The following is an 11,325-nucleotide window of genomic DNA, read 5'->3' on the forward strand; positions in this document are numbered from 1 at the left end:
TTCTCCCTGACACTTAAATTACATCATCATCAATAATAACATCAAATTACACACCACCTGAGAATAGCTAACTGCTTAGCACACACATAACGTGAGCAGAAAAATACTGGTGAGTATTCCCATGCCAAGATCAACTCAGAAGAACCTGTCTGACACCTACTATGTACTGGGCATGGTGCTAGGGACTGTGGAAACAGTAGGAATGCATCTGATATAGTAACCATGACATCAAACAGCTTGACATCCAGCACCACCATGTGGGACAGATCCACGATTCTGCCAGAACTCAGAACTGTCAGTTGTGCTGGGGAGGCAACAGACTGGCAGTCATGGAGGAGCAGGACTTACAGAAAGTGGAGAAGAGCAACACAAAGTTTAGGGTAAGGAATCTGTCTTCATCTGGGTTCTACAGGGAAACAGGACCCATAGACTGTATAGAGATTTATACAAAGAGACTGCGTATACAGTATTGGCTTACGTGATTGTGGAGGCTGAGAAGTCCCACGATGTGCCATCTTCGAGCTGGAGACCCAGGACAGCTGGTGGTTTGGTTCTAGCCCAAGCCCGAAGGCCTCAGAGTGAGGGTAGCCGGTGGTGTAAGTCCCAGTCCTAGTCTAAAGGCCCAAGAACCTGGAGCTCTAATGTCCAGGACCAGGAGAAGATGGATGTCCCCATTAAAGAAGAAAGACAGTGAAACTGCCCTTATCTCTGCTCTTTGTTCTGTTTGAGCCCTCAAGGGATAGAGTGATGCCCACCCATGCTGGTGAGTGTGATCTTTTGACTCAGTCCGCTGATTCAAACGCTCATCTCTTCCAGAAACGCCTCACAGACACACACAGAAACAAGGTTTTGCCAGTTATCTGGGCATCTCCTCGCCCAGTCAAGTTGACACATGAGATGGACCATCACAGAAACCATATAAAAATTATTATTTATTGCATGGCTTTCAAATTGCAGGTTTTGACTTGTTTGTGTATTGTGAAATCCATTTAGTGGATTTTGAAAAGTGCTATGGGAAAAGATAGAAAATAGAGTATGTTGCACACAGTAAGGGCAAGTATTATTTTATAAACATTTTAATATAGTTTTATATAGGCAGATACATGGTCACAATGTGAAATGTATTTCTTACTGCAGGTGACAGTCCAGAAGAGATGAGAAAACTCTGATTGAAGAGAAGCTGTTGTGAACTCATTATAAAACTGGAGCCTGTTAATCAAACCCATTACAGGAATCTACTTTTCTTGAAACACAGATCACCCAGTGATATGGTCAGGGTTCAGGAGCTGTTTCTCCTGCGTGTGCCACAGAATAAATGTGCCTGGAGCATAATAATATTAACAATGGACTGGCACTTCCATTGGAGTGGCACCATGTCCTAAGTGCTCCACGCATATTCTTTCTTCACAAGCCCCCATGCAGGAGGTACCATTGTTATGCTTATTTTACAGATGGGGACACTGGGCACAAAAGCCTACACCTTCCCAGGGCTGTGCATCTAGAAAGGGCAGAAAACAGCCTGGAATTCAGCATGATCCCTTCATGTTTAGCTGATTTCACACTGATTCCTGCTAAGACTGTAAGCTTTTTGAAGGCAAAATCTGTCTCATTCCACCTGACATATGTTTGTTTATTGTTTGGTATTCATGTTATCTCTGGTTACATAACAACTACCCGTACTTAATGGCATTAAACAATCATATTTTATTATGCTCATGGATTCCCTGGGTCAGGAATTTGGATGGGATACAGAGCGGATGACTAATCTCTTTTCTACAATGCTGGGGTCACAGCTAGAAAGATTCAAACAGCTGGAGATAACTTGAAGGCCAGACATTGGAATTATCACATTTATTCTTACATCTGGGGCCTGGGCTGAGATGCCTCAAAGGCTGAGACTGTTGACCTGAGCACTTTTCTATGACCTCTCCCTGTGGCTTAGACCTCTCCCAGGCTGAGTTCTGAGTGGATGTCTCCCAGGAGGGAATATTGGAAGGTAAGCGTTCCAAGTGAGCCACAGGGTACATGCCTGTTATGATCTAGTCCCAGGAGACCACTTATCAGTTCTTCTAGCATTCCCCATTGGCAAGCCCATCCAGGGATCCACAGGGAGGGGACATGGACCCCTGATGTTTTAGAACCACCTCATATGACATTCTCAACTTTTTTTTTTAGTTTCCAACTAGGATATGAAAGTTTCCTTGTCAGGACAACTGGATTTCCTCTGATGTGGGAGCGTGACTGGCTCAAATTCCTTGTGATGCATAGGGCGCTCTGTGGTTAATAATCTACTGTTCATTAGAATGATCTGTCGTCTCTATAATAGTAAATGGGCTGGAACCACAGATATACTTAGTGCCTTAATTTAGTTGCTAGCATTACGCTTATTTTAAAGTATTTTCTCTCCATTTGGACTAAATGTCTTTTATCTAAGCTTATCTTCAATGTCAATAAGCTTAGCATTCCTCAACAGCTGGAAGCCCAGATATTATACATCTCCCCTTCCATTAATCTTCTGTAAGTTGATCTTTATAGTCATCTAATCCATTCATCACCGCAAGCTGTCCTTTCCACACTTGTATGGTCTTCCATTTAGCTAAACCAAACTCTATTTCTTTATCAAGACTGAAGTTCTTTGTCATTTTCATAGTTTATAGAGTTCTTTCTTAGAGCTGGTTTGAAGTGTCAGATTGTCCACAAAGAACAAATGGGTCCTCATAATGTTCTTCACTGTGTTTCATCTGAACACACTACTAGACATTTTTGGTAAAAATTATTTCCCGACAGAATCAGAAGGTCTGAGTATCCCCCAAATATTTCATTCTGCAAGAAGACCTACAATTTGAGAGTCCTCCCATGAGCAGAACCAGACACCACATTTCACTTGTTCATCTCATTCCACAACAACCTTAGACTCAATTTTACATTATGGCTACATTATGTCTAATTGATACAAAGCATACCAAAAGGTTTCTTTAAAAATCACCATAATCCATATTACAAGAGAGGGAAGGAAAAAAGAGTTGCAAGTGAGAGAATAAAAATGGTAGAAACGTACAAGGAAAAGGGAAAGGTTTATTCTTTTCAGAACAAGGTCACTGAAATTCAGGACCATGCCAGGGCAAGTAACTGCGCTTCCCCTTTTGGGGATGAGAATATACAGCAACCAGGAGGTGAAGATACAAAATCAGAGACTCATCATCGTGGCACTTGAATGTGCCTCACAGCGGCAGGTCTCTTCCTCCCCAGGCCCTGCCCACCCCAGGGAAGTGCTGGCAGGTGAGCAGGTTTGAGTCACCTGGGCTAGTTGCTGGGCTGGCTACAGAATATGGAAATCCTGGCCTGGGCCAAACTCCTTGGGAGGACAGTCTATTATTTGTGTGTATGTTATACGAAGTATTGTTTGTACCAGTACCAGGTCGGGCAATGGACAGGATGTTATGGGGAACACTGAGACTTGATAACAGTTCCAGCTCTCAGTACGTGCAGTCTAGAGAGGCTGATACAATGCACACAGCAACCAACAGCTCTCATCACAACCAACAGCTCTAATCACAAATGCAGCGCAGGCCCAGGGACTCAGACTGAAGAGACCTTCTTCTGCCTGAGGTTGTCAGGGACAGATTCATAAGAAGAGGTAAGGCGTGGGGAGGCAGGAGAGGGAACATCGTGTTCCATTAACTGAGACCAGTTCGACTGGGGTGAGGGGACAGAGAATGAGCCCTTCCCTTTGGCATCCCAAGGATCATTTCCTGGATTCATGGTAGTAGGGAAACCCACGGTGTCTAGAAATCCCACTGAGGCCGGCAGTAGGCATCCTCACCCACTCTCTGGCCTTTGGCGAGGAGAGAAGAGCCATCTTCTCTCCTGCACATTCTGCTTCTACTGCAGCAGAAAGCAGGCATGGGCCCTGTTTGTTTGCTTAAAGCAAGACTGTGACTCCTTTGGGGCAGTCATCCCTCTGGGCTTCAGTCACTGTGGTCTCCCATGTAGGGGGTGCCAGCAGCGTGAATGCTAAGCACCTTGCCAGCCGTTTTGTGCCAGGCACGGTACACATATAAATGCCTCTGGCAGCCCCAACATACAGGTTCGATCCACAACCCCAATTTTTCCTGATGAGGTAACTGAGGCACACAGATGCCAAGTAATTCAGCCGAGGTCACACGGCTAGCAAGAGGTTTGGAATTGAAAGCCAGGTGGTCTGAATCCAGAGCCTGCCTCTTGGCCACTCTGCCCTGCCACCTCTTAACGCTGCCCTTCAAGCCACTTACCGACAGCCAGCCTCGGCTCTGCCACTAGGGGAGTTCAGGGAAGCTGACTGTCCAGGTGCCCTTGCCACAGCCTGAGCCAAGCCCCTTCATCCTCTTCAGATGCTCTTCTAAGGTACAGCCGAGCATCCATTTCCATCTCACACCTGCACAGGTCTTAAATATAGCATAAAGCTGGCACGCTAACTTCCCTCTCTTGCTGTGCTCAGGCCTCAGGACACAGGGAAACCAGTGGCGAACGCAGCTCTCCTGCTGGGAGCCAGACCCTGCGGAGCTTTCAAGAGCCCACCCATGGGACTCCAAGGGGCTGCAGGTTACACTTCAACCCACCTCGGTAGTTTGTAACCTGTACTAGGGTTCAGACAGTTTGTGTGAATTGAATGGAAACCCTTATAATTCAAATCAAAGTTCTGTGCATGCATTTTTCTGAAAGGATAGGCTTCAGTCAAAAATTTCAAGAGGGCAGGGACAGGGTAATGAGTGTTTGGTCCTTGACGGATCACATTCTGTAGTTCGTGGTCCCTGGGTGACTGCAGGGCAGCAGCAGGTTTGCAGGACTCTTGTCCACCAGCAGCTTTGGACAAAATTCCTGCCCAACCAAAGCCAAGCAGCACAGTCAAAGTGCTAAACACAGACCTGGAAGATAACTGTTCAGTGAATATCTATCAGCTGTTCAGTGATAGTCAGAGGGCATTGGGAATTATTGTTAATTTTGTAAAGTGGCATAATCATATTGTAATTATGTTTTTAAAAAGTCCTTAGCCTCTTTGATGGGGAAGGGAAGGAGTAGATAAAAGAATGGGAAATGCTGACAATCTTGGAAGCTGAGCACTTGTGGGTTCATTATACTATTCTACTTTAACATTTTTAAATTTCACAATAAAAAGTTTTTTAAATAAAAATGAATCAAAGATACTCTTTATACCAAGATGCAAATGTCTGAGTCAAGCAAGTGACTGAGAATCTTACTTCTCCCAGAAAGGAAGCCTAGGAGTCTCCTCACAGGCCCAGGCAGGGGATGGCACGTGCTTGTCCCACTCCCAGCCTGGACCCATCCCCACGGCTGCTGGGCATCCAGCCCAGGACAGAACAGGTAGCATCTGGGTCCTCCTCTTAAAGGACTCAGCTCCGACATTGTCCTCTCAGCCTGCCACTCAGTATCCCTGTGTCCTCGGGCATTTCAACTCCCAGGTCTCAGTTTTGCTGCTCATAAAATGGTTGGACCATCCAGAGGCAAGGTGTGCGGGCGGGTGGAAGGAGGAAGGTGAGGGTGCTTCCCAGAGGTGACCAGGTAAGGCCGGGAATGGAGCATTTTCATAAGATTGCTGGCGGACGCGGGGGTGGGTGGAGAGCATCACGATTAAGAAGGAACACACACACGCACACACACACCTCTTTCGTCCTTCCCCTCCTCTTCCTCTCACCCCACCCCCCGGGGGGCGGTACCCTAGTCTCCCGGGGGAGGTTTTGGGGCGGAGGACCGGGGAGGACTGCGCCCAGGAGGGTGGCCGGCCACAGGAGGAGGGCTTGGGTTCGAGCTGCTGCAGCTGGGTGGCCGGCGCTGCGGCGGCCCCTCCCCCGCTCTCCCTGGCCGCCGCCCCCTCCTCCTCCCGCCCTCCTTCTCCTCTTCCTCCTCCCTGTCCCCATCCTCCTCCCGGCCCCCGGCAGCTGCGGCTCAGGGAGCAGCCGGTGGCGGCGCCGCGGCCGCGCAGCCTTTGTCTCGGGCCGCCGGGCGCGCGGGGCCCAGCGCAGGCGTAAGTGACCGGTGGCCCGGCCTCTAGGGTAGGGGCTGGGCGGGGGAGCAGAGAGCTGGGGTCGCAGGCGCTTCCTGCAGTGGTGGAAGGGGCTGGCCAGGTACCATCCACGAAGCTCCAGCCCCGCTGAATATACAACACGGATGGGATGCTCGGGCGGTGGGCGCACAGGGGCGCGAGGAGAGCCGAGCGGGGCCACAGCCGAGTAGGGCACCGGGCGCAGAGAGGGGCGCGGGGCCCAGAGAGGGGCGCGGGGCCCGCCGGGCCGTGGGGCCGGGGGAGGGGGTGCGGGCTCGCAGGGCGCCGCAGCTTGGCGCCCACAGACGTGCGGCTTGGGTGCGAATCCTGTTTCTCTGGGCAGAGGCCACGCGGGGACGGAGGAGGCAGAGAGGACGGGCAGTGATGGAGAAACAGGAGAGGAGCCGGCCAAGCGCCACCCGTCACCACCATCACCAACCACCACTACCATCACCATCACTGACTGTCGCCCATCCCAGCTCCCCTGCCTCACCTCCCATCTCATATCCCTGTGCAGTGCCAACTTTATCAAATCATCTCCTTTTCACTGGGTACTACTTTGGAAAAGCGACAGAGTGCGCCAAGTCAGGAATAAGTACATCCGCTGTGGGACATTTATTTTCCCCTTTCCATTTAGCTACCTCAATTTTCCCATCAGGAAAGGGGGTACAGTGGCATTTCATTCCTCTAAATCACACTGAGATGGCTGGGTAGCTTCCAGTTTTTCCAGTCCTGGTACTGGACCGTTTTATATGCTTGGTGATGATGATGATAAAGTAATGTCTTCATTAAATTGGACAGTTGGGAGTTTTCAAACTTACTCTTCTTTGACTTCTGAGTGTAGGTATACCAGTAGCAAATGGAAACATAAGGAAAGTGAAACTTTTTTTTTTTTTTTTTTTGAGACGGAGTCTCGCTCTGTCGCCCAGGCTGGAGTGCAGTGACCGGATCCCAGCTCACTGCAAGCTCCTCCTCCCGGGTTTATGCCATTCTCCCGCCTCAGCCTCCCGAGTAGCTGGGACTACAGGGGCCCGCCACCTCGCCTGGCTAGTTTTTTGTATGGTTTTTAGTAGAGACGGGGTTTCACCGTGTTAGCCAGGATGGTCTCCATCTCCTGACCTCGTGATCCGCCCACCTCGGCCTCCCAGAGTGCTGGGATTACAGACTTGAGCCACCGCGCCCGGCCGGAAAGTGAAACTTTGATTAACGTAATACCAAGAAGAGGTGCAAAACAGGCACTTTTGTAGGGACATCACCCAAGAGAGCTGCAGGCAATGGTTTTCATCTGCAGTGTAGAAAGCACCCCGTCAGTGCCAAGTGGCTGTGGGGAGCTCCTCAGTCTAGATGCACAGTTTTTTCCATGGGCTTTTCACCCTACCTACAGAATGCTTTAATTGATGTTTCTCAAAATTGGCTTTCACCAGGCCCCAGGGACGGCTGACCAGTCAGAACAAACACAGCGACAGAGCCCTGGCACTGTTGGGAAGCCCAGCACCAGAGGGCATGAACCTTCTTAGGAGAAGTAAAACTTACAAAAAACAAGTTCTTAAACCCTCCGCCTTTTCCCCTATTGGTTAGAAAGTGAATCTTGAACTTCTGTGTTTTATGTTCTAGTCTAATAAAAGACAGCTAGAAAAGCCTACGTTTCTTGACAAGCTTGGAAAATCTTCTTCCTGAAAAGTCATGTAGCAGGGCTTTTTTTTTTTTTTTTTTTTTTTTTTTTTTTTTTTTTTTTTTTTTTTTGACTGAATCTCACTCTGCCTCTCAGGCTGGAGTGCAGTGGCGTGATCTCAGCTCATTGCAACCTCTGCCTCTTGGGTTCAAGTGATTCTCCTGTCTCAGCCTCCGGAGTAGCTGGGATTACAGGTGTGGGCCACTATGCCTGGCTAATTTTTGTATTTTTAGTAGAGACGGAGTTTTACCATGTTGGCCAGGCTGGTCTGGAACTCCTGACCTCAGGTGATTCTCCCGCCTCAGCCTCCCGAAGTGATGGGATTATAGGCGTGAGCCACCATGCCCAGTCAGGGCTTCTTTTTAATAGGGCTATGGAGTCCCCTACCTGATGTTTTTTTTGCCGTGTCCTGTTTTTACAATTCAAGAAGGAAAGTGATCATATTAAAAATAATGTGAACCCAGCTGAGCTGCATTTGTCATTACCATAGTTTAAGATTTCTCAAATGTCGAGGTGTAATTACATGTCATTAACTCAAACCTCTCTAATTTGTGAAGCAGGGTTTTAAATAGGGTATGTCATTCTGTGGAGAATGACTCTGAAATCATTCTGAGGACCTGAAATTTAAGTAAGGCATAGTCAGTCTAAAACAATGACATTTTCAGAACAACGACTTAAAGAATTACTTTGCTATGTTTTTGATTCTGGATCTTTAGGAAATAATTAGCATCTCAAGGAAGCTTCATGCCAATGATAGTGTCTTAGTCTTTTGGGTCTGCTATCACAAAATGCCTTAGACTGGGTGATTCTGAACAAGAGAAAAGTTTTACTCACAGTTCTTGAGTCTGGCAAGTCGTGGATCCAGGTGCTGTGGATTCAGTGTCTGGTGAGGGCTAGCTCTCTGCTTCATAGATGGCACCTTCTATGTGTCCTCACATGGTACATGGGGCACACAGGCTCCCTTGGGCCTCTTTTATAAGGGCACTAATCCCATTCATGGCATCGGGCGTTCAGAAACTAATCTCCTAAAGTCCCACCTCTTGATACTGTTGCATTGGGGATTAGGTTTCACCATATGAGTCTGTGGGGATACCAATATTCAGACTGCGGCAGGCTGGCGTTGAGTTCCAATGTTATATCCAACACACATTGTTTTAGCCCATACAAATTGTTATAGCCTATACTAATTCTATGCTAATTTAGAAACAATTCATTTGCTTTTGTTGAGATACGATATTTACATACATAAAATGCACAACTCTTCAGTGGACAGCTTGATGAATTTTTGCCTATGTGTCCCCTGGTGTAACCTCTACCAGCAATAAGATAGACAGACTATTTCTACAGGCCTAGGGGATCCCCTGGTACCCTTTCTAGTCGGTACCCCCTCAACAGAGCCACTATCCCCTCAATGGAGCCACTACCAGACTTCTATCAACATAGAAAAATAGTTTCTTTTAAAATAATTTCTAAGTAATTTATTTTACATTCCACTCCATTAAATGCAATTGGCCTGTTCCTTAAATGCATTTGGCCTATTCCATTTATGATCAAATCCGAGGGCCCTGAGCCCAGTGCTGTGTAGACATGAGACTATGTAGACATGAGACTGTGTAGACATGAGACAAGGTATTATTAGCACATAAGGCAAAAAATTCAACAAGCAGAAGCAATACCCTGTGTGAAGAACAGAGGGTTAGGGGGACCCACGAGAGTCTGGGTCTAACCCAGTTTTGTTTTGTTTGTGGAGGAAAGGGAAGGCTTTTTGGAGGATACAAATTTTAAGTTGAAAATGGAAAATTGAGTAGAAGTGATCCAGCTAAAACGTGGTAGGGGGAAAACGAAAGCCTATTCTAGGTGGAAGGAAAATCTTAAATTCCAGCCTCAGAAATAAGAAAGCATGGAGTGTTCGAAGAACAAAGCTAAGTTGAAAATGGTTGGAGTATAGGGCTGTGGGAGAAAAGTGGGAAATAATGCTGGAAAGGCTGTAGGGACCCTTTCAGATTGACACAAAGACCCTGCTGAGGGGTGGGGCTTGGCTGTAAGAGCTAGGAGAGCTCTAGGACAGGCTTGCATGGTGGGCATGGCATGAGGAGACTTGAGGACTCAGCTGGCGGCTGTGGGGTTGGGAGATTACAGGAGGCGTGGGTGAGGGGCCAAGTGGGTATTCAGGTGAGAGACAGGGGTGACCTGGACTGGGCAGGGGCAATAGGAATGGGGAGAAATGAATGAAACTGCAAGAATTATGGGGTAAAATGAACACAAGTTGATGTTTGCCAGATGAGAATTCAAGAATAGCTCTTCGGTTTCTTGGGTCTTACAAATTGGATGGTTAATGGTACTCTTGGAAAGATGGGAGAAGAATCTTGTATATATAATATCCTCCTTTGGTATGTTTCTTTCTGTGTGGACTTAGTTTCGGTCGCAAGTTAGTGTGTGATACATTCAGGTAGAAATACCTACTGGGGAGTTGTAACTCATACTGACTGAGCACACTCCATATGCCAGGCGTGCTCTGTCACTTGGGATGCAGTCATGAACAAGACGATGGAAACCCTGCCTTTGTGAAACGCAGGTGGGAGCTGCAGCCTGGAGACCCACAAGGTTTAAGTGGTGACAGAAGGCTTCAGAGTGAATGAGATGGTTCAGTCAGATTTCAGTGAAAGAGCAGCAGCTCAGGATAAAATCCCAAGAATGCTAAGAGACTAAGAAGGAACAGAGGAGAGATGGCAAGGAAAGCAAGAGAAGTTGGGCTTCACTGGTCTAGGTAGTGATCCCTAGTGTCAGACAACAACTGTGAAGTTAAGGGAGATGAAGGCTAGAGATGGTCTATTGCAGCGTTTCTCAAAGTGGGGTCCCCAGACCGGCAGCAGCAGCACCAAGAGCTTGCTGCAATCGCAGATTCTTGAGATCTACTCCAGACCTGGCGACTTGGGAGCTCTGAGGGAAGGGCCTAGCAATCTATGTTTTAACAGGGTTTTCCAGTAATCCTGATGCATGCTAAGGTTTGAACACCACAGCTCTATTGTGTTAATTGATATAAGTCATTGGTGATGCAGAAACTTGGCAAAAGTAACTTCATAAAATTTACATCCTGTTTGGGCAAATTTTAAAAATGTTTCATGGGACTGTTAACGTTTTATTCTATTTGTTTAGAAATTTCAAATGTTTTATTTTCTTTTGCAATAAAAATGTTTTTATTTTCTTTTGCACAGTTTGGGGTTTTTTTCCCTCTTTGATTACTCATTGATAGTTGATCCGTATGTTTTTCCCATCTGTTCTGATTTGTGAAGTTTCATTCCTATCTCCTTTGAAACACATCACTTTACAGGGTCTCAACATGTTAGGGCACCTGCATCATTGATATTGGTTCACTGCCCAAAACAGAGTGCAATCATGAAGATAAGTGAGTCTCAACTCTGAATGGCAGCCTGAGAAAACACCTAGATGGTTAATTTAGCTCTTCCAAAAAGTTCCAAGACCCTATTAAGGATATATTTCTAATTATTTGAACTTGTTACTCATGAGAAGTAATTGGAAGTGTGCCCTTTTCATCTCAAGTGATCCAACAACATAACCATAATTATTGTACTTCTAATGCACTTATAAAGGA

The 11,325-nt window shown here is 46.9% G+C and overlaps 1 protein-coding gene across 1 annotated transcript; it reads left to right on the forward strand.

Moving 5' to 3' along the window:
* Positions 1–329: 329 nt before the first annotated feature.
* On the forward strand, positions 330–7,656 carry LOC108531575 (uncharacterized). The gene is made up of 4 exons (XM_017875097.1): positions 330–380; positions 5,937–6,022; positions 6,384–6,635; positions 7,465–7,656. The coding sequence occupies exons 1-4, from the start codon at positions 330–332 to the stop codon at positions 7,616–7,618; spliced, it is 543 nt and encodes a 180-aa protein (XP_017730586.1). The 3' UTR covers positions 7,619–7,656.
* Positions 7,657–11,325: the final 3,669 nt, after the last annotated feature.

This window comes from Rhinopithecus bieti, unplaced genomic scaffold (assembly GCF_001698545.2).
Source record: "Rhinopithecus bieti isolate Rb0 unplaced genomic scaffold, ASM169854v2 scaffold_8783, whole genome shotgun sequence".
In the NCBI taxonomy this organism is placed as follows: Eukaryota; Metazoa; Chordata; class Mammalia; order Primates; family Cercopithecidae; genus Rhinopithecus; species Rhinopithecus bieti.

Bases quoted from the DNA above. Each gene is read 5' to 3' on its own strand.
- LOC108531575 (XM_017875097.1), top strand. From the start codon at position 330: ATGGAGGAGCAGGACTTACAGAAAGTGGAGAAGAGCAACACAAAGTTT. The intron at 381-5,936 runs GTAAGGAATCTG...GGCCCCCGGCAG, and splicing joins AGAGCAACACAAAGTTTAGG to CTGCGGCTCAGGGAGCAGCC. The intron at 6,636-7,464 runs GTACATCCGCTG...GGCTTTCACCAG, and splicing joins GTGCGCCAAGTCAGGAATAA to GCCCCAGGGACGGCTGACCA.